We start from the raw sequence: 22,655 nt of genomic DNA, 5'->3' as shown, positions 1-22,655 counted from the left end.
ACGCATGCAAAGAGCCCGTCCCACCTCCCCCCTGCAGCTCTTCTAGCCCTCGAGGGACAAACCACAAGCACTAGACCATTTCCCTTAGCGTTCTCTTCCAAATGAAGGGGAGTAAAGGTCCCGCTGGCCTCCAACTACAATCCATAAACCCCCTTGGCTTGCAGGCTGTTTGCTGAGATGAGATTGGGACTTACCCTTGCTGACCGCCCATGGTGGACCAGCCCTGGGCTGGAGACTCCGCACACCTCACCTCCCCAGGTCCTCACAACACCCCAGAGGTGAGGGCTCTCATTCCCATTTTGCAGACTGGAGAACTGAGGCTCAGAGTGGTTAAGCAGCTCACCCACAGTCACACTCAAGGAGGATTCTGACCACACTAGTTTCGGCACCAGCCCTGGAGGATTACCGAACTGTTGCTCGACCTCCTCCAGTGTCCACTGGGGCCCCCTCTGGGGCCCTCTCTGGGACCCTCAGGGGGAGAGGGGAGCCTGACAGCACACTCGGGTTCTTTTGAGTTGTGCTACCCTTTAAGCCTGTTTGCTTTTTAAATATCAGTAAAACGAAAACCAGGAGAGCTTTGATTTTTATTTTGAATCTGAATCAACTGAAAAATCAAATCTACTTTTCACTCCTTGGCTCTTCACACCCAAGTGGCTGGCGGCCGTGCAGACCATCTCCATCCTCTCTGTGTCTGCTTCCCCCCTCGCTGCTGCGCCGCAGTTAGGCCATCAGCAATATCAGGAGGTAGAGAGGCAAAAGGAGATTGTCTATCTGTGTCGTGTATGCTTCTAAGAGGGACACAGTGCTGATGGACCCCAAAATCCACGCATAACTGTAGTTGAGGTCCACGCCACTGTCAAAGATTAAGATCAGAGCTACAGAAATGATCTGAGCAAATATGGACGTCATGGTCCCCTCGAAAGTCTTTTTGGTTCCAGGCCAGCGGATTTCCCCTATGGTGCTGCCAAAGATGGAGGCCACCGTATCTCCCACCCCGACGGCCAGGACGCCCGCATAGGGGACTAGGGCCCTTGCACCCCCCAGGCTACCTTTCTGCGTGCAGGGTCTGGGGACCAGCCAGATGGGAAGAGACATGCCCAGGAGCAGGTAGATGTGAGTCAAGATGAGTGGTCCGCTGTCTCGTTCATCCAGGAAGAGGGAGAGGAGGCTCCGCAGAGTGTGGCCCAGGGGCTTAATGCGGAAGTAGCGCACGTACTCCAGGAAGATGAAGACTGCCAGACACACGGTGGCAGCCACGTAGAGCAGTGGCCGGTCAAAGATGATACCTGGGATGTAGGTGGCCACCACAATGAAGTGGAAATACTTCCGGGCAATAGTGGGGGCCTGGTGCTTCTTGGACTCAGAAGATGACCGCTTGGCATTCTGGTACAGTACCACCAGGCAGGCCAAGGTGGCCAGCAGAGACCAGTAGGCCAGGAGGTAAATGCGAGTGTCTGTCTGGAAGAGGAACTGAAGAAGCCAGAGCAGAGGGTTCCTGCGGATGAGTCGGTGCAGCCACGGCAGAACCACACCTAGGCCCAGCACACAGGTCATGAGGTGGAAGAAGATGGAGGAGGCCCAGGTTGCTGAGTCCATAAAGACAAAGAGGGTGCTGAAGAAGATGCCCATGAGCACCATCCCCACCACCACCACCAGCAGGAAGAAGTCCACTGGGTCCCCCTGGCTTTCCACCACCGTCAGAGAGCGCTTGATGAGCTGGTTGAGGACGAAGCTGATGCCACCCAGTACCAGCAGGGCCTCCCCGGGGGTAAAGCAGCGGGGCAGCAAGTACAGCAGGATCATGTTGAGGTAGACGAAGATCAGCAGGACCTCCAGGACCTCAATCACCTCTCCCACGCTCAGCGAGTGCTTCATGATATAAATGATGACACCGCCAGCCAAGCCTGAGATGACGCAAGTATTGGTGGGCACCGGGCGAGTGATGCCCAGTGCCAACACTGACGAGAAGAGGGCTACTGCCATGCCAGTGGCCGCCACCACGACTCCAAAGCGCTCGAAGTAGGGGTTTTCCGCAGCCTGGCAGCGCTCCTTCATGACCAGTCCGAGCAAAGGCATGACCATCGAGGCGGGCAGGAGGCCACTGTTCGCGGACATTCGGAACTGGAAAACCGCACTTCCCTGCTGGAGCAGCCGGTCCCACTTGTACTGGACGTAGAACGCCTGCACCGCCAGGGCCACGGCGCACCACGAGTACCGGTCCCAGACGGCTGCGTGGATGCTCAGCACCATCGCGAACACCACCGCCGCCTCTGCCAGCACCGAGCCGCTCAGCGGAGCCCCAGCCCCCGGGGCCGGGGGGGCGCACTCTCGGGTCATAGCTCTAGGCCGGGGACCCCGAGGTGACCAGGGACACCGTGGGCTCCGGGCCCCTCAGTCCCGCCAGGTAGCGAGCGGCAGCGTCAGTCAGCCAGCACCGTCTCCCGCCGTCCTCCCGCCGCGAGGGGTGAGGCGCCGCCGTAGACCACGCCGCGGCCCGGGAGCTGGCGCTCCGCCGCCCTCCGCCGCCCCCCGCCTACGCAGCGGCGCCGACGTCGCCACCAGGCCGCCTCCCTCACGGCCTCGATCGCGCTCGCCGTGGGTGCCTCACCTCCTCGGGCCTCGCCATCTTGGCCACGCCCCGCCGTCACGTGACCGACAGCCACGCCCACGCGCCGGCCGGAGCCGGGCGGTCACGTGGGCCCCGCGCCTGGGGGCGGGGCTGGGGCGCGCGCGCGCGCGAAGATGGCGGCGGCCGCCGGCGGGCCGTGTGTGAGGTGCGGAGCGGGCCGAGTCGGCTGGGGTGGCTGTGGGGCGCGGGTCGGAGCCGAGCGGAAGCCGGGCGGGAATTGGGGGCGGGAGGTGGCGGCGGTGGCGGGCCGCAGCCCGGCTGTGGGGGACGGGCGAGGAGACGGGAGGCGGTTGCGTTCAAACGGTCCCCGCGCGCGGGGCTCCGGAGGGACTTCTCCCGGCGGGGGCCGGAGCCTCTCCCCGCCCTCGGCGCCGGCCTCGCGTCTCCCCACCCAGGCCCCTCCCTTCCTCTCTCCCACCCGCGCGTCCCTCGGCGCCCCCGCCCTTCCTCGTCGGGCCCTGACGCTCCTCGAGGCGCAACGGGGCGCTGGGCGGTCGCGGGAGGAGCCCCCCCGGGTCCCCCCTGGAGCCTCCGCGCCCTGCCCGGGGCGCTCCCCGGGCTCCCATGTGCTCTCGCTTGGGGCCCTGTCGGGTGGCGCCGAGCACCTCCCTGCCGTGTCTGTCCTCTCCCCGCGCCGCCTTTCATTCATCCAGCTCCTCGCTGGGCGTGCGTGGATTCCGCGGCCGACGGCCCCCAGCCCTCGGGGGAGCCCGGGCACCGGCCGGCCTGGGGGTCAAGATGATGAAGTTTTAAAAAGAAACCTGCTGTTCTTCCCGGAGCGCTTCCGCGCGCCGATCGGGGCGCGGGCGAAGCTTTCTAGGCTTTAACTCCCCGGCGTCTCCCCGCTCCCGGAGGCGCCCTGTGGTGCGGGTGACTCGCAGACCCGCCGGGCTGAGAACTCTCTCAGTGTGTGAAGCGAGACTCCAAGTCTTGCCGACTCCAGAGCCTTCCCACGACCGCCGCTCTGCCTCTTCCACCTGAGCGCTTCCAGTGCCTTCCGCGCTCCCTTCCAGCCTCCTGGACCCTACTGCCCCGGTGCAGGCTGTGTTTCCCCACTTTCTGTCGTCTTGTTCACCGCTGCGACCCCAACATCCAGGAGAGCATGTGCAAGACTCAGTGACTATTTGCTACACATATTGCCCATCGTCCCGGATAGCACTTCCTTCACCTCAGTTCAAGTGGGGTTTTCTTTGAAATTCCACTGAGCCTTCTCATGACCAGTCTGCCTTTACCTCCTCTGCGGGGTCGCGTCAGCTTTCATATCCGGCGGGGTTGTGGTCACTGTGCCCTCCTTCCTTGCCCTTATTTCATTCATTGTGGAGCGTGGGTACAGGAAGGTGTGCTCTTTAATGAATGAGAACAAGGGAAGTAGAGCGTAGGTTTGCCTAAAAGATGCTTTGATCATCTTGGGGAACCTATCAAACTCCTACCTGAAGGTGGAAAAAATGACTAGGATTTTTAGGCACTGCTCTGCGCATTTCCTCTCTTATTGGAAGGCTCAAGCTACTCTAGCAGTTGGGACCTTACTAAGCACCAGCCTCCCGTTTGACATGCCCAGAGGTCTGGACTAAGCGAAAACTTAGAGCTTGTTCTGGTGCCTCCTGCTGTGCAGGTGACTTCAGCCGGGGGCCTTACATTTGAGCCTGTTTGTCCAAAAGTGAATCCTTTTCAGAGTAGTATTGAGTGGCTATGAAGCTTGTAAGAAAAATAGTGATTATTTAATTTTCTTGTCTTTTATTGTGTGTTTTAGTATGAGTTAGCACTAGTCAAAATGGGTTACTCTTTTTGAATCATCAATAGCATTCAGGGCTTAGCAGAAAGTCAGTTGGAATGTTGGCATTTTGGGGTGTCACTTGTGTTTGTGGAAGTCTGAGTGGTATGCATGCTAAAAAAAAACCAGAACTGTGGTTTGAAAAGCTTGCTGCAGAGTCAGCACCCCTGTGCAGTGGCTTTTATTTATTTTCTCCATGTGGAATAGAACTGTGTTTCTCGAAAGAACTGTCCCAGAGTAGCTTGGCTGTGTCTTAGCTTTCGCTCAAAAGGACTCCGTTGTAGAGACTGTTGTACAGACTCCTAACTCAAAGGTTTCCAATCCTGTGATCTAAGGAAGATCATTTCCACTTCCCATTTACTCCAGCTCTTTTAGGAACAGATTTTCTTATTGTTAGAACATTAGAATTTTTTTTTTTACCTTTTTAACTTCACCTTTGAACCAACTTACTTAATTTCTGTACTTTAGTTTCTTCCCTCAGTAGTTTAATTCATTGTGCAAATCAGTGAACAACACTGTACATACAGAGAAGATATTTCCTCGAGGCTTTGGATCAGACTTCGCTCTTCCAGCCTTGTCTAGCCTGTCTGTTGAAAATCACCTGCTCAGACTTTCAGGTCCCAGTTTGAGGTGCTCTTTCATGGGTCCTGGGATCTGTTCCTGGTGATCTCTCTCTTCTCTTTTCTGTCTTATGTGGTGTATTCCTTTGTAGTTCTCATTGTTAGGCTCATGCCCCTTAGTGCTTTCTACCTGCTTGCTGATTATTTAGTTGACTAACATCCGTTGTCATTCCCATGGTGAACACCATGAATGTCTAAGACTTACTTGTACATAACCGTTACTCCTAGACCATGAAATCTGTAGGAATTGAGCCAGTAAGGGACTCATTTCCCCAAAGATTCCCTTGCTGATAAACTACCATTTCCCCCTTATTCTGGCTTCTCTTGGCACTTAAGTCCATAGTATTTGCTTTTTTCCCCCTCTAATTTCTCTTTTTTTGTTCCAATTAGACTGCAGGTCTAAATGGACTCAGTATCATTCTCCTTTGATAATCTTTCATCAGTATGTATTTTTGGAATCTCTCCTGTGTGCCAGCCACTTTATTAAGGGTATGATGGTATGATCTGCCATGTAGAACAGAATCTTTCACCGCAGGTTTGCTTGCAAGATGGATTCTTGGGTGCATCTTGAGGCAGTGTCATGTAATGATTAAATTTTGGAGTTATGCAAACCTTTTGTTAAGCCCTTAGTCCCGTATATATTAGTCTTGTAGCTGTAGGAAAGTTACATAACCATGCCTCAGTTTCCTCAAGAGATAGTGGGGATTAATAATAGTACCTGCCTCTTAAGTTGTCAGTATTCAGTCAGACAACATGTTAAGTACCTGCTTACCAGGTTGCTTGACATAACTACGAAATAAACTGTGGCTGTTGTTATCAGAACTCATTTTCAATAGATATTACTAGTTTTGACACTTTATAACATGACACTTTATGACTTGACTTTGCCGATGAGAATTTTTTTCCAGAGAAATCACATTTTTGTTTTAAAGTGACAAGTGTGAAATTGTTTCTTACTTGATAAACCACAAATGTTGGCAAGGCTGTGGTAAAAAGGGAACCCTTGTGCACTGTTGGTTGGGAATGTGAGTTGGCATGGGCACTGGAAAAAAATATGGAGGTTCCTCAAGAAATTAAAAATAGAACTACCATATATCTAGCAATTCCACTTCTGGGTATTTGCTCAAAGAAAATGAAAACACTGTTTGGAAAGATATATACACTCCCATGTTCATTATAGCATTATTTATAATAGCCAAAATAATGAAACAACCTAAGTGTGCATTGCTGGTTGAGTGGATAAAGATGTGATAAGATATGAATGGAATACTATTCAGCCATGAAAAAAAGAATTAAAATTTGTCATTTTCAACAGTATTTGTAGACCTTAAAGATAATCATGCTGGGCCTCCCCAGTGGTGCAGCGGTTGAGCGCTGGGTTGCGAAGCTGCCTGCGACCTCTGCGGCGCCGGTTCGATCCCCGGCTGCTCCCCGGCCACCAGAGGAGGGTCCCACATGGCGCGCAGACCTCTCCTGCCGCCCGCTGCTCCCCTCAGCAGTGTACTTCGGACCTTCTGCCTGCTCTGCTCCCCACTCTGGCTCTGGTGAATTCTCTCACCCTCCCGCGCTTCTGACTGTACCCAGTGCATGTATAAACAAAACAAACAAACAAATAAAGAAATAAAGAAAAAATGCCTCTATTAAAAAAAAAAAAGATAATCATGCTGACATAAGGTAGACAATCTATGATTTCACTTTTATGTAGAATCTAAAAATCTAAATTAAAATAGAGACAGAAAACAGATTGTTGGTTACCAGAGGAGAGCAAGGTTGGGTGAAATGGATGAAAGAGGATTAAGAAGTACTAACTTCGAGTTACACAATAAATAAGCCAAGGAGATGTAATGTACAGCATGGGGACTGTAAACAGCCATATGGTATTGCCAGTTTGGAAGTTGCTAAGAAAAAATGGTCGATAGACTTACTGTGGTTATCAGTTCCCACTGTGTGCAAATGTCACGTCATCATGTTGTGGACCTGAAATTAGTGTTTGTTCATTATATTTCCAAAACATTACTGCCTTACTCTGGAGTGGTGATTTCCAGTCTTGTTTGATAGCAGAATCTTTTAAGAAAAAAAAAAAAAGCTGTTGGGCCTCCCCTGGTGGCGTAGCCGTTAAGCGCTGGGCTGCGAAGCTGCCCGCAACTTCTGTAGCACTGGTTTGATCCCCGGCTGCTCCCCGGCCACTGGAGGAGGGTCCCACATGGTGCGCAGGCCTCTCCTGCCGCCCGCAGCTCCCCTCAGCAGTGTACTTCGGTCCTTCTGCCTGCTCTGCTCCCCGCTCTGGCTCTGGTGAATTCTCTCACCCTCCCGCGCTTCTGACTGTACCCAGTGCTTGTATAAATAAATAAAAATAAATCTTTAAAAAAAAAAAACCTTCAATTATTTTTTGTTAAATCTTTAATATATTTTATTAGGTGGTATTTATCTTCTGTCTGCAGAAAGACTTTCTAAGTGTGTTATTTCAGGTTTTTATTCTAGGGCTAATTTCAAATAATTGGAAAAATATGATCTCATATAATATAATCCCTATGTTTTTATAACTTTTTTAAGAGAGTCTAATGATTACTTTTTGAAATTTAATTGTAGACTTAAAAAAATACCCCATAAATGTGATTTTGTAATTTCATGGATGAAGGGAGGAGAGGGGGTACACTCATGATGGGGACTGTATTTGAAGCGCTGACAGGGGCAAGGACTATTATCTTTGTTTCTAATCTCACATGTCTAACTCTGCAAGTAGTACCTAGTCAGAATTCATTAATAAATAAATGAACATAGTGCTATTCATGAGTTAGATTTAATTTGATTGAGTGTGAATTATATCATGCATTTAGAAATTTTCTGCAAGTGATGGGGGTATTGAAATATATGTTGTTCTTTTCTAGCTTCTACCTATAGGTTACTACAATTTAATGAGAAAGGAAGAGAAAGAAATACTAAATTGAGGTGTCTTAGAAAATGTAATTCATTCTTACATTTCATTAATTCTAAAATAATGACATTTTCTACAATTAATACCTCCAATAAGTCAAATGTGTTTTATTGATGACTTCCAGGACACAGGTAATCATGTGTCCTGTAGTTAATGGTGTCTGAAGTGTAGTGAGGATGGTGATCACCCTTATTTTTAACGGAGTATCTACTTGATTTACTTGAAAATCTTACACTTTAGCTATTTAATTTTTATTTTGCATATCAGAAGGACAATGTAACAGCATCACTTTTTAAAATTTTAAGTTTGTATAGTAGTTTTCCTTTCAGATAGTAGACATGACAGTCATGAGAAAGCTTAGTCAAAATTTGTATAATCTAAAAGAGCAAAACAGGTCTGTTTTCTGGCATTTTTCAGAAGCAGTAGAGAACTATGGACAATTCTGCTTGGAAGGTCAGCCCTGAGAGAACTGGTAAGTGGTGACGTTCTTGAGTGGGTTTTATGGTGACATGTAGCTTATCTTACAAAAGCATTTGCCTTTTAAGTAGGAAGTAAACACTTTTTAATTCCTGAAACTTGATTATCTGTGCATGCCCTGCTTCTCTCTGCTGAAATGTGGTGCATCTTATGACTTTGCTGCTGACATTTTCTAAATCTCTGCCTTTCTTTGTAGCTTAGTGGTTCCTTTTCTGAAAAAGATACCAGGGCTGGGCCTCCCCGGTGGCGCAGCGGTTGAGCTCTGGGTTACAAAGCTACCCGCAGCTTCTGCAGCGCCGGTTCGATCCCTGGCTGCTCCCCGGCCACCAGAGGAGGGTCCCACATGGCGCGCAGACCTCTCCTGCCGCCCACTGCTCCCCTCAGCAGTGTACTTCGGTCCTTCTGCCTGCTCTGCTCCCTGCTGTGGCTCTGGTGAATTCTCTCACCCTCCCGTGCTTCTGACTGTACCCAGTGCTTGTATAAATAATAAATAAATAAATAAATAAATCTTAAAAAAAAAAAAAAAAAGATACCAGGGCTGCTTGACTAGCTGCTAAGGGTAGCAGTACAAATGCCCTCCTGGTACCATAGTTTAAGAAAGATTCTCTGGCCTTTTTTTCTGCCTTATACTTTTCTTCTTTTTCCTAATGGTGACCTCCTGGGATCACTGAGGCTGTGTTTTCTAGAATATTTCTAAGTATATAATAAAAGAGAGTTCTATCTGTTGAGCCTCAGATTTTCCCCTATGAGAGGAAAGTGTTAAGATGACAGTAAGTTATTGTTATTGTAATGAGCATAATGAATGTTTTAGAGCCTTAATATTTTTTGATATACTTTCCTCTGACAATTCCATTTCTAGGAATAGATCTTGAAGAAATCCTGCAAAAGTTTTGTGCAGCAAAGCTCTTTATGATAGCATTCATGTTAATAAAGAAGAATCAGGGCCTCCCCGGTGGCGCAGTGGTTGAGCGCTGGGATGCGAAGCTGCCGGCGACCTCTGCGGCGTCGGTTCGATCCCCGGCTGCTCCCCGGCCACCTGAGGAGGGTCCCACATGGCGCGCAGACCTCTCCTGCCGCCCGCAGCTCCCCTCAGCAGTGCACTTCGGTCCCTCTGCCTGCTCTGCTCCCCGCTCTGGCTCTGGTGAATTCTCTCACCCTCCCGCGCTTCTGACTGTACCCAGTGCATGTATAAACAAAACAAACAAACAAATAAATAAATAAAACATGCCTCTATTAAAAAAAAAATAAAGAAGAATCAGCTTCAGTGTGTCTAACAGTACAGTTATAATATAACCACTTGATAAAATATTATGCAACCACCAGAACGGATGTTTATAATAAAGTGAAATCATTGTTAGAATGTTAAGCAAAAGAAGAGGAGGCCACAGAAGACTAGGTTCAAAATGATTTCAGCTGTGGGAAATGCATATTAAAAAGACTCAAATGGGGCCTCCCCGGTGGCGCAGCGGTTGAGCGCTGGGTTGCGAAACTGCGCGCGGCCTTTGCGGCGCCGGTTCGATCCCCGGCTGCTCCCCGGCCACCGGAGGAGGGTCCCACATGGCGCGCAGACCTCTCCTGCCGCCCGCTGCTCCCCTCAGCAGTGTACTTCGGTCCTTCTGCCTGCTCTGCTCCCCGCTCTGGCTCTGGTGAATTCTCTCACCCTCCCTCCCGCACTTCTGACTGTACCCAGTGCATGTATAAACAAACAAACAAACCAGCAAACAAATAAATAAAGCATGCCTCTATAAAAAAAAAAAAAAAAAAAAAAAAAAAAAAAAAAAGATGTATTTAAAAAAAAAAAAAAAAAAAAAAAAAAATAAAAAGACTCAAATGAATATGTTATCCTCAGCTTGATTCTGAAGTCTAATTAAAATCTGTGTGATTTTTCTTGTTCTTTTCCAGAACCAGATTGAAGCAGAACTGAATAAACATTGGCAGCGGCTGTTAGAGGGGCTTTCTTACTATAAACCTCCCAGGTATGGCTATTCCGTGCATCTGTCTAGAGTAAGACCCCTGAAGAAGTAAGACCCCTACATGAAACCATCCTCGTGTGCGATTTTACAGTAATACTGGGCTAGATGGATCAGTTAGAAGATAATTTGGTTTCCGGGGAAAATAGTAGGGCACATTTTTGTCTGTTGAAAGAAAGGGAAATTGCTTTGAGAGATGCTCTATTACCAGATCCAAGTATATAACCCTCATGTCTGGGGATGAGCATTTATTAAAGATTCAAACATCATTCGGTCAGTTACGTTTGCACGAGGCACTGTGAGCACCAGTGCTGGTGAAGAGCGCACAGTGGTCAGCTGTGCTTCTGTGGTGTCCCTGTGCACCAAGTATTCTCCTGAGCACTTGACATATCTTAACTTAATTTTGACAACAGCCCTTTGAGATAGGTACTGTTTTTATTCTTTGGTTGAATATATAGCTTGGTTGTTTTTTTACTGGGCAGTGGAAAACAAAAATTATAAGCTATAAAAAAGAGGATACACCTGATAGGCCTAGACTCTTATCTAATTTCTTGTCTGGATCTTATCCTGTTGCACATTGTAGTGCTTAAGCTACTCTCACTTCCCTTCTGCTTTGGAACAACTGTTGATTTTTATTACTTCTTCACCTTCCGTCTTCATCCTCTTAGGTTAGTGAAGAACTAATCCTTCCCCTACAATTATTTTGCTTTTAAAATTTTTAACTGAAGAACACTGGCTTATACAAATGTTTTAGGGGCCTAGGGTTATTTATGCAAATGTGTGTTATCACACCACACCCACCACCAAAAGCCCTCCATAATTATTTTGAGGTAACATTGTTATTTATCTGTAAATACTTTACTATGTATCTAGAATATATGAATTTTTAAAACAAGTTAATCATTATCATATTTGGGTTCTTTTATTATTGTTTCCATTTTACAGATGGGGAAACTGAGGCACAAAGAGGTTAAGTAACTTGCCCAAGGTCACACAGCTAGTAAGTGGTAGAACCAGGATTTGAACCTGGCAGTCTTAATCCAGTGTCCGTGCTCATAATCATTATTTTATGTTGCCTCTTTCAGAACTGACAGTTTAATCTTATACTAGTCTTGCTGTTGTGGATTTTCTGTGAAATGTGAGTCTTTATAGAAAAAAATCCAATGAGGCAACATAGATGTTTGTAGCATATTTTCTTTTCTTTATTTCTTTATTTCTTTTTAAGATTTATTTATTTATTTTCTTTTCTAAAAGACACAGATTAGCCGTGTAGTAGCATGGGAGCTGAAGTCTGACAGGCTGTTGTTTTTAATCACAGACTTAAAAATGTAATCATCGTTGTTTTCCTTTTATGTCCTCTTTCTGTTCCAGAATCCAATCCAGGTCCCACACTGCTTGTCAGTGTCATGTCTCCTTCACTCGGCTCGGATAGTAGCTCAGTCTTCCCTTGATTTTCATGATCACTACCAGTTTTGAAGGAGACTGGTTAGGTACTTTGTAGAATACCCTCAATTTGGATTTGTCTGATGTTGTTCTTAGTAGATAGGGGTTCTTGGTTCTGAGGGAAAAAGTATAGAGGTGAACTACCGTTCTTAGCACATCATACGGGATACATGCTGTCTACATGAAATCTCTGGTGTGATAACCTTGCTTGCTTGGCTAAGGGAGTGTTTGCCAAGTTTTTCTTTTCCCTACTATCTTTTTTGGAAGTGAGTCAGTAAACATGACCCCTTCTAAATGTGGAATTAAACTCCAGCTCCTGAAGGGGGTAGTAGCTTCTATGTATTTTTGGAATTATTCTGTAAGAAAGATTTTTTACTTTTCCCCATTTTATTCACTCTTCCTTTATATTATTGTGGACTCATTTATTTATATTTTATACTTTGCTTTTCGCCTTGTTTGAGATTCAGCCATTGAGAATTCTTTCAGGTTGAGTTCTATGTCCTCATGACATGTCCCTATCTTTTTGTTTTGTATTTCCCTTCTTCTGGCATTGCAAGATGGTCGAGGTTGGTCTTCTATTTTCCCTGCCTCCCAGGTCTAGAATCAATCATTTCTCCAAGCAGTCTTGGTGTCTTTTATTGAAGAATGGTATTACTAGAAACCTGGATCTGGGCTCTGGGTACACTCGCTGCTGCTGGGGTATCGTGGCCTACAGGCCTTCCCAGTGAAAAGAGCTAGGTGACAGATACATGTGTACTAACTGACAGATACCTGGTGTTCAGTTTCACCTCAACTTTTGATAAGCTGTGGGATTTTTGGTAAGTTATTTATTTTTTCTAAGTGTTGGTAGTTCCATTTGTAAAATGGGGATAGTAATATTAACCTTTCAGGATAGTAACCTAATATATCTACAAATAATATTGTTATAGCTACATTTAACAATTTGTAACAGACTATACTATATTTATTACTTAAGCATGAATAGTTCTGAATAAGCATGAATAGCTATAAAGTCCTTGGAGATGAAAGTGTGTGTGTGTGTATTGTAGGCATCTAAGGGGTAGAAAAAAGGTTTGTGTAAAAATATCTCTAAGTATTTTTATTTTAAATTCCTGGGGTCATTGAGAATGAGGAAATGATTCATTGTTTTTTTCATAGTCCAAATTCAGCTGAAAAAGTGAAAGCTAATAAAGATGTGGCTTCCCCACTGAAGGAATTGGGTTTAAGAATCAGCAAGTTTTTGGTGAGTGAAAATCAGCACTAACTCTTTATTACCTGCACACCTGTGTGCATGGTGTTACTGTCAGCGACTGTGAGTGAATACTCACTTTATTTCAGTTTGGCGAATTAAATGGAGAGAATACCCAAGTTGCAACTCTTCTTGCTAAAAGTCATAAATCAAGTTGCCTGTTGTTAACTACATATCATGGAGTTTTCTTCAGCATATGTGTGGTATTCTTTAAGTTGACTGTTTTGTACTTAAATACATAGCTGTTTCCTTTTCATCTTGAAAATCCAGCTCGTGTCTGTAGCTGAACTGTGCTTGGTGGGTAAGCACAGTTGTTTCTGGCATATAAATTAATTATCATGTAAATTATATGTTGGTGACTAGCTCCCTTTTTTCTTTTTTGGTTTGAAATTGTTATGTTGTGTAAAAGCCTTTAAAAGGATTTTTGTTTATTCAAGTTCTGTGTTTGTTCCAAGAGACAAATCTTTAAGAATGCTCTTCTGCATGCTGTGTGTGATTTCTAAATTTACAACCTCTGTATTTCAGGGTCTTGATGAAGAACAGAGTGTTCAGTTACTCCAGTGTTACCTCCAAGAGGACTACAGAGGGACGAGGGACTCACTAAAGGTTTGTAGTTGGTCCAGCGCCTTTCTCCTGCCTTTTCCTTCTCCTTGTTGGTTTTTGGTACCAGTTCTCGGCAACAGATGTAGATCTGTTACAATTACAGATCTAATATAACTGTTCTGATGTCTTGCAAAACCATACACAAACTAGAGGGATGGAGAGGTCAAAGGTTGACATGTGAATCACGGCATCTCAGCACATCAGAGCTGAAAAGAGCTTGGGAAAACATTTAGCCTGCCCATCCCCTCATTTCCTCAGGAAATTGAGGCCAGAGGTGGGGGGACAGAGATTTAAATTCAGATTTGGATATATTTTGGTAAAAAAAATTCTGGAAATGAAGGGGCAATTATGTCTTGAAGGGTGATGTTGTTTACCTTTTTCTTTGTTAACCTGAATTTGTTTATAAGGTGACTTCTTTACTCTTCTCTTTTTCAGACCGTGCTGCAAGATGAGAGGCAGAGCCAGGCCTTGATCCTGAAGGTCAGTAGTAGCCACCATTTTTGGTCTGTGTGTAAAATTGGGTGACAGCTTCTTTACCTTGTTTTCCTGAGCATTGCTGAGTTTTGACTGTCTTGTTGGGTGTAATGAAGATGCTTATTAACTCCTTTGTGAAACAAGAGGTTTCATCCACTGCACCCAGCTGAGGCCTTTTTCCAGATTTCTTTAGCCATTCAGGTGACAACTAGTTCATGGATATTTTTCCCTTTACATCCAAACACAACAGGATTGATTTGTATTTCTTTATTTCTTACCCCCCACCCCCTGCCACCAAGCAGTCTTCTCACTTAGAATCTTGTTTTAATATGGAATTTGACTTCTGAAGTGGTTTTCTAGTTGGTATTTCGTGAGAATTTAAGTGCTTTAGTTATAAACAATTAGGATGTACATCAGTGGTGTCTTTTGTTTGCTTTTATGTGTTTGGCCTATCAGTCTGTAACAGTGTGCATTGCTTAAATGCTCTCATGAGTCCGAAAACTGTTTATATTATTAAATAATTCCTTTTATTTTATATGACTTGTATGTAGAAAACTTCTTTGGGAAGTTGTTTATATCATTAAGCAATTCCTTTTATATGACTTCGCTTATATTCTACTTCATGAAGACCTTTTGCTTTCTTCTGGACTAATACTGTTTCCCTTTCTGTGATTGCATCTATATATGGAACTTCTCCATTCACATCTTAAGTAATCTCTTTATCAGTAAATTTAAAATCGAGTGTCTCTGTGCAAAGACAAGTAATTAGTTTAAAATCTTTGGGCTCTCACCAGATTGCAGATTATTACTATGAAGAAAGGACTTGTATTCTTCGTTGTGTGTTGCACCTTCTCACTTACTTCCAAGATGAAAGACATCCCTATAGAGTAAGTTCGTTTAGACCCCCTGGTTCCATTTACCCTGTAAAATTCAACCTTTTAAAATAATTTTATTTCCTTCATTTGAATTTTCACCTTTTACTCTAGGTACAAGTTACTTTGTTTTGGATTTTTCTTTTAAGGTTGAATATGCAGACTGTGTTGACAAATTGGAGAAGGAGCTAGTTACAAAATACAGGCAGCAGTTTGAAGAGCTTTATAAAACTGAAGCACCAACATGGGAGACACATGGAAACCTCATGGTATGTGGTCATTGCGCCCCCTATAAGGTGATTGTGTACCTTGCTGTGTGCTCATAAAATCCAAGTTCAATTCCTTATTTATGTGTGAACTTAAAACATTTATAGGTTATCAGTCTTCAGAAAAGTTTAAATATGTGACATGGATCAAAGCATTGATGACTAATTAATAGTACTAATTAATAGTACTTTGAGTTCGTCTATCCAGTTAAATTTACTTTCTCCTCCTACCTCAGAGTGGACTCTTATTAGAGATTATTAGAACTAAACCCAAGATTTCATCTTCTTTATTATTATTATTATTTTTAAAGATTTATTTATTTATGCATACAAGAGCTGGGACACAGGCCAGAGATGCGGAGGGTGAGAAGATTCACCAGAGACAGAGTAGGAAACAGGACAAACTGACTGAAATACACTGCTGAGGGGAGCAGCGGGGGAGACAAGTGAGGTCTGCTGTACCATGTGGGTTTCTCTCTGGCTGTCCGGGGATTGAACTCGTGCTGCAGAGTTCAATCTGGCAGCAATCAGTTCAGTTCTCTCTGGCTGTCCGGGGATTGAACTCGTGCCGCAGAGGCTGTGGATTGCTTCATAGTGCTTAACCCCTTGTGCCACCAGGGAGGCCCTCATTTTCTTTATTATTATCTATGAAGTGTGTGACTCTGGTCTGATTCTTTTATCCTACGTCTCAAGCTAATATACATTTATAGATTGGAATGTATACAATAGCTGGGGTATAGGCTAGAGGTGCGGGAGGGTGAGAGAACTCACCAGAGCCAGAGCGGGGAGCAGGGCAGGCAGAAGGACCGAAGTACACTGCTGAGGGGAGCAGCGGGCGGCAGGAGAGGTCTGCGCGCCATGTGGGACCCTCCTCCGGTGGCCGGGGAGAAGCTGGGAATCGAACCGGCACCGCAGAGGCCGTGGGCAGCTTCGCAACCCAATGCTCAACTGCTGCGCCATCGGGGAGGCCCCTTATAGCTTTTTAAAGTAAAAACTTAGAAAACAAAATTAAGAACTTTTCTAATAACTGTAAATGTTGCTTTAAGCATTTCATTTAGCTGTTTCCCACAGATTTTGATTGCCACTTAATTCAAAATAGTTTCTAATTTCCTTTTTGGTTTTCTTTGATCCTTGTATTATTGAGAAGTGTGTTGTTTAATTTTCCAAATGGATGTTTTCTTAGATATGTTACTGATTTTTGATTTGATTCTGTTATGATCACATAACATTTTGTATCATTTTGGTCTTTTACAATTTTTATTTATTGTCTTATGGTTTATAGTCTACCATATGGGTAAGTTTTGGTCAGTGTAACATACTCATGAAGGGAATGTGTATTTGGCAGTAGTTGGTTATGGTAGTGTAGAACTACCAGTCACATCAAGATTATTTAGATTTTCTATCTGCTGATTTTTTGTCTAGTTGACCTGTCAATTGTATAGGATTGGTTTTCTTTTCTTTTTTTTTTTTTTTAATTTTTTTCTAGAGGCATGTCTTATTTATTTATTTATTATTTGTTTGTTTGTTTGGTTTATACATGCACTGGGCACAGTCAGAAGCGCGGGAGGGTGAGAGAATTCACCAGAGCCAGAGCGGGGAGCAGAGCAGGCAGAAGGACCGAAGTCCACTGCTGCGGGGAGCAGCGGGCGGCAGGAGAGGTCTGCGCGCCATGTGGGACCCTCCTCCGGTGGCCGGGGAGCAGCCGGGGATGGAACCGGCGCCGCAGAGGCTGCGGGCAGCTTCGCAACCCAGCGCTCAACCGCTGCGCCACCGGGGAGGCCCTGTATAGGATTGGTTTTAATGGCAAAAGATTGGTAATAACCTACATGCTCATTCAGGTGCGCTGCTTCAAATAAATTAGGCATTTCCACCCAGTGGAGCACTATGCACATTAAAATTAATGAGGGGGGCTTCCCTGGTGGAGCAGCAGGTTGAGCGCAGCGCTGTGAAGCTGTTTGCAGTCTCTGCTGCATGGGTTCAATTCCTGGCTGGCCAGGGAGATACCTTCATGGTGTGGCAGACCTATCTTACCCGCTGCTCCCCTCAGCAGTGTTTTCGGTCCATCTGCCTGTTCTGCTTCCCGCTTTGTCTCTGGTGAATTTTCTCACCCCTCCTGCGCCTCTGGCCTGTGCCCTAGTTGTTGTATAAATAAATAAATTTTTTTTTAAAAATAATGAGGGTAGGGCCTCTCTTGTGGTGCAAGGGGTTAAGTCTCAGCACTAACAAGCTGTTGGCAGCCACTGTGGCATCAGTTCATTTCCTGGCCAGGAGCTGACCCACATGGCGATTAGACCTCTCCTGTCTCATGCACTGCTCCCTTCAGCAGTGTATTTCAGTAGATCTGCCCGTTCTGCTTCCCACTTTGTCTCTGTTGAATCTTTTCACCCCCCGCACCTCTGGCACCCCTTGTATGCATAAATAAATGAAAATAAATCTTTAAAAAAAAAATCAATGAGGGCCTCCCCGGTGGCGCAGCGGTTGAGTGCTGGGTTTCGAAGCTGCCCGCACCCTCTGAGGCGCCGGTTCCATCCCCGGCTGCTCCCCGGCCACCAGAGGAGGGTCCCACATGGCGCGCAGACCTCTCCTGCCGCCCGCTGCTCCCCTCAGCAGTGGACTTCGGTCCTTCTGCCTGCTCTGCTCCCCGCTCTGGCTCTGGTGAATTCTCTCACCCTCCCGCGCTTCTGACTGTGCCCAGTGCATGTATAAACAAAACAAACAAACAAATAAATAAATAAAACATGCCTCTTAAAAAAAAAGATTTAAAAAAAAAATGAGCGTACGAGTTGTTATATTACTAAGCAGTTCTAAAAAGGAATGAATATGCTTTTAGAGGAAGTAATCTTTTAGGTACATTATTAAGTGAAAAACAGTAGGGTGAAAATAGGTAGTGTAGCAGGTCACTTGTTGTAGGTGGATGGTGGCTGCACAGATCACAGAGGCAGCTGATAGACTGTGGCGTGTACCAGAGACTGTGTGTGGCTTGTTACTGGAAATGGAGACTAAGACATCTAACAGTTGTTGCCTTTGGGGAGAAATATGGAAGGAATTGTATAGAGGGAGACTTTTTTTTACCCTATTGTACTTTTTCAATTTTCTATCACGTGCATGTATTACTTAGTAGAAAAAATTTCTTTTTTTTTTTTTAAAAAAGATTATTTATTTATTTATTTATTTATTTATTTATACAAGCACTGGGTACATTCAGAAGCATGGGAGGGTGAGAGAATTCACCAGAGCCAGAGCGGGGAGCAGAACAGGCAGAAGGACCGAAGGACACTGCTGAGGGGAGCAGCGGGCAGCAGGAGAGGTCTGCGCGCCATGTGGGACCCTCCTCCCATGGCTGGGGAGCAGCCGGGGATTGAACCAGTACTGCAGAGGCTGCGGGCAGCTTCGCAACCCAGCGCTCAACCGCTGCGCCACCGGGGAGGCCCAGTAGAAAAAATTTCTATCTCGTGGATGTATTAGAAAAAATTTCTATCATGTGCATGTATTACTTAAACATTTTAAGTTTCCTAATCTGACAATTTCTCTCCCATCTTTTTCTTCTTTGATTGTGCAGACTGAACGCCAGGTGTCTCGCTGGTTTGTTCAGTGCCTTCGGGAACAGTCCATGCTGCTAGAAATTATTTTTCTTTACTATGCCTACTTTGAGATGGCACCAAGTGATCTATTGGTACTAACCAAGATGTTTAAAGAACAAGGATTTGGTAGTAGGCAGACCAACAGGCACCTGGTGGATGAGACCATGGATCCTTTTGTGGATCGAATTGGGTAAGTCTGAATGAGTTGAGGTAATAGAACTTGCCTAATGTTTAGAGCATTAACCTTATATTGGTCCTTTGAATAGGTGAGGGGAGTGCTAGGTGTACTTTTCACTTAATGGGTGAGGAACTCGTTGGAACTACTGCTGTGTTCTAGATCGTACAGGGAGTAAAGACTGTAGTTTTCTGGAGAAAAGACTGTAGTCTACTCACTGTCTTCTTGTAAGAGTTTCATCCATTCATTCGATTAAAAAAATGTTGAACAGCTACTGTGGGCCAGGCACCAAGCAAACGCTAAGATAGTGCTAAGCAAGGTGGATGTATCTCCTGCACTCTCGGAGGTCACAGCCTAAGGATGGAATTCCATGGCGGTGAATACAGTGACCCTCCATTTGTAGGTACAGCAGCTACAACCACAATTCATACAGCAGCTCCTCAAGTGGCGTCATTTCATTCAACGTTGATTCATTGTGACACTTGTGGGGAGGGGGGGATTGATCTTGGCTGGGGCTGTGTAGTTTTGCATATTCTCCCCATTTCTGCATGGGTTTTCTCTGGTATCCAGTTTCCTGGCACATCCCAAAGACATGTCTGTGGAGTGTCTAATTGGCCCAAAGCGAATGGGTGTGGGTGTGTTAGTGATGCACTTGGGTAGGAGGGCGTCCTGGCGAGGACTGGTTCCTGCATTGCTCTGGGCTGCCAGGACTGGCTCTGTCCATCTGCCTGAACTGGAATAAGTGGGTTGGTGAACAAATGAATACAAATGATTGTTTAATATTAGACGAGTTTTGGAGCATTATTTAGCAGTTTGGTGATGTTTTAGTGACCAGGAATATGCCATGGGAACGTAAACTCTTGTTTATATCAGTTAGCCCATGGTAAAATTGTATTAAATCATAGTTTTCGGGAGCCTGATGACGATATTCAGTAGTACTTACTGTACTGTCGCTAGGCCTGTGATGATTGTGTCTGTACTGAACATAATACAGACTTTTCTTGTCATTATTCCCTAAATGATACAGTATAACAGCTCCTCACATAGCATTTTTTTTTTTAAAGAATTTTTTTTTTTTTTTAATAGAGGCATGTTTTTTCTTTATTTGTTTGCTTGTTTGTTTTTGTTTTGTTTATACATGCACTGGGTACAGTCAGAGGCGCGGGATGGTGAGAGAATTCACCAGAGCCAGAGCGGGGAGCAGAGCAGGCAGAAGGACCGAAGTACACTGCTGAGGGGAGCAGCGGGCGGCAGGAGAGGTCTGCGCACCATGCGGGACCCTCCTCCGGTGGCCGGGGAGCAGCCGGGGATCGAACCGGCGCTGCAGAGGCCGCGGGCAGCTTCGCAACCCAGCGCTCTACCGCTGCGCCACCGGGAAGGCCCAGCATTTTTTTTTTTTTTTTTTTGTATTAAGTGTGATATGGTATCAAGAGATGCATTCAAATATATGAGAGGAAGTAGGTGTGTAGAGTTGTGTAGGTTACATGCCATTTTAAGATCTAAGGGACTTGAGTATCCTTGGAGTTTGTATCTGTTGGGGGCCTGGAACCAATCTACTGCAGATACCAAGAGACGACTGTGTTCCACGTTTTGAGGCCTGCTCCACCTGTGCACAGAGATGCTTGTGCAGTGAAGCAGTTTCCCTGGGGCAGGTGGGTTGCGGCTGCAGAAACCGCCAGCACTAGGTCTGTGCTTTGATAGACACATGGCAGAAGTGACTGTGGAACATTCAGAAGTGACTGTTGAGGTTGAGCTGTGCTTGGAAGTTTAAATACATACTGGATTTAGAAGAGCTAGTATAAAAAAATGTAAAATAGTTCATTACTAATTATTTTGGTAATGAAATGTCTTGCATTTCACCTTACACTCCAGTGAAGTTCAGAGTGGCACATAACGATGACCCTCTTTTCTTTCCAGCTACTTCAGCGCCCTCATCCTAGTGGAAGGCATGGACATTGAATCCTTGCACAAGTGTGCTTTGGATGACAGAAGAGAACTGCATCAGTTTGCTCAGGATGGGCTTATTTGCCAGGTGATTTTGCAACTGTCTCTTTTTTCAAATGGGTTGTAGTTAGTAATATATTTTTAACTACGCAATTCTCCTGCCACTTAAAATGTTCAGTGTTACAGAATTTGAGGTTCTACACTACATTGTTGAGAAGTTAATTAGGTCTGGAAGAAATCTCAGATTTGGCAGTTGTCCACACAGAGGTGATAGTTGAATCTGGGAGAATGAGTGGAGTTCCTCGTGGAGATGAGTCTGAGGAGAAAAGCCTGGGCCAGAGCCTTGGGGGTTCTCTGCACCTAGGGAAACTCTGTGAGAAGAGCAAAGAGGAAGACTGTTGAGAAGGCAGGGTTAGAGAAATTGAAAGGAGGCTTTGCAGACGCCGCCACCACCAGATTTCCCACATTGCACTTGCCTGGTGAAGCCACCATGTCGGTGAGCCTCCTTTGAGCTGTTTTCAGACAGAGTGCCAAAGGCAGCAGAAAACTTTCACGCTGTGAGCAGTGGGGAGAAAGGATTTGGTTATAAAGATTCCTGCTTTCACAGAAATGTTCCAGGATTTATGTGCCAGAGTGGGAGAGAAAATCGATGAGAATTTCATCCTGAAGTAACAGGTCCTAGTATCTTGTCCATGGCAACTGCTAGACCCAGCAGAAGTGGTTCCCAGTTTTTCCTCTGTACTGCCAAGACTGAGCGCTTGCACGGGAAGCATGTGGTCTTTGGCAAGGTGAAGGAGGGCGTGAATACTACGGACGCCATGGAACGGCTGCCGACTGTGGACACAGCTAATACATTTGACTTGTGTTTCATCTTGACCACCTGAACATTTCCTCCTGTAGCTCAGGAGAGCATCCCTCCATCCCCATCTGCTTGAAATGCCCTATAACCTTCATGTTCTCCCTATACTTCTTTGGGCTCCGTGTGTTCCTTAACCCCTTCTGAGTCTAGCTGGATTGCAGAGTTAAGTTTACAACGACAACAAAAAAATAGAAAATGAGAGGCCAAGAAAGATCAGGACAAAATTTTTAGTCTCCATCGTATTTGAATATGTATTTTATAATCTTACATTAAGTCTTCTTAAAATCAGAAGGAAAAAATCATGGATAAAGGGAAGAGTAATTGAGGGGTTATTAGTGAGGTGGCTGGGGGTGGGGAAGAGTGAGGTACCAGAATGGTAGTAGAGGGCACGAGGGAGGGATGGGAGTCTCGCCGAGCATAACGAAGAATCCTGTGTGGGGCCGTGACCCTCTCAGTTTAATGGCCCAGGGCTTGTCTTCTGTGTTCATTAGGATATGGACCATTGGATGTTGACCTTCGGGGACATTCCACATCACGCCCCAGTGCTTTTGGCTTGGGCTCTTCTTCGTCACACCCTGAGTCCAGAAGAGACGGGCAGTGTTGTCCGGAAAATCGGTGGCACAGCCATCCAGCTGAATGTGTTTCAGTACTTGACCCGCCTGCTCCGCTCACTGGCCAGTGGGGGAAATGACGTGAGACTGAGGCTTTGGGGTCGAGCATGGGGGTGGGCACAGGCAGGGCAGGAGCTTGTTAATGAATCACGATGCTAGTTAATAGCAGGTGTAGT

At 45.6% G+C, this 22,655-nt stretch overlaps 2 protein-coding genes across 3 annotated transcripts in view; one reads left to right on the top strand and one right to left on the bottom strand.

Annotated features, from left to right (window-relative positions):
- Positions 1-607: 607 nt before the first annotated feature.
- On the bottom strand, positions 608-2,337 carry DOLK (dolichol kinase; the record flags this gene model as incomplete). Its single annotated transcript, XM_084236755.1, has 1 exon — positions 608-2,337. One exon carries the CDS (start codon positions 2,335-2,337, stop codon positions 721-723), a length of 1,617 nt encoding a protein of 538 aa, XP_084092881.1. The 3' UTR covers positions 608-720.
- A 405-nt stretch (positions 2,338-2,742) lies between these two features.
- Positions 2,743-22,655, top strand: part of NUP188 (nucleoporin 188) — a gene marked incomplete at both ends in the record, with an annotated part of 41,621 nt that continues 21,708 nt past the window's right edge. For both annotated transcript variants that reach the window (XM_084236107.1, XM_084236106.1), the window contains 11 exons: positions 2,743-2,774; positions 8,373-8,427; positions 10,335-10,408; positions 13,004-13,088; positions 13,620-13,700; positions 14,133-14,177; positions 14,966-15,058; positions 15,193-15,312; positions 18,869-19,080; positions 20,983-21,097; positions 22,360-22,560. In XM_084236107.1, the coding sequence (XP_084092233.1) occupies positions 2,743-2,774; positions 8,373-8,427; positions 10,335-10,408; positions 13,004-13,088; positions 13,620-13,700; positions 14,133-14,177; positions 14,966-15,058; positions 15,193-15,312; positions 18,869-19,080; positions 20,983-21,097; positions 22,360-22,560 (1,113 nt within the window). The remainder of the gene's footprint in view (positions 2,775-8,372; positions 8,428-10,334; positions 10,409-13,003; positions 13,089-13,619; positions 13,701-14,132; positions 14,178-14,965; positions 15,059-15,192; positions 15,313-18,868; positions 19,081-20,982; positions 21,098-22,359; positions 22,561-22,655) is intronic.

The sequence above is a fragment of the Talpa europaea genome, assembly GCF_964194135.1.
Source record: "Talpa europaea genome assembly, chromosome: 7".
Lineage (NCBI taxonomy): Eukaryota > Metazoa > Chordata > Mammalia > Eulipotyphla > Talpidae > Talpa > Talpa europaea.
This window is presented reverse-complemented; position numbering and strand designations above follow the sequence as displayed.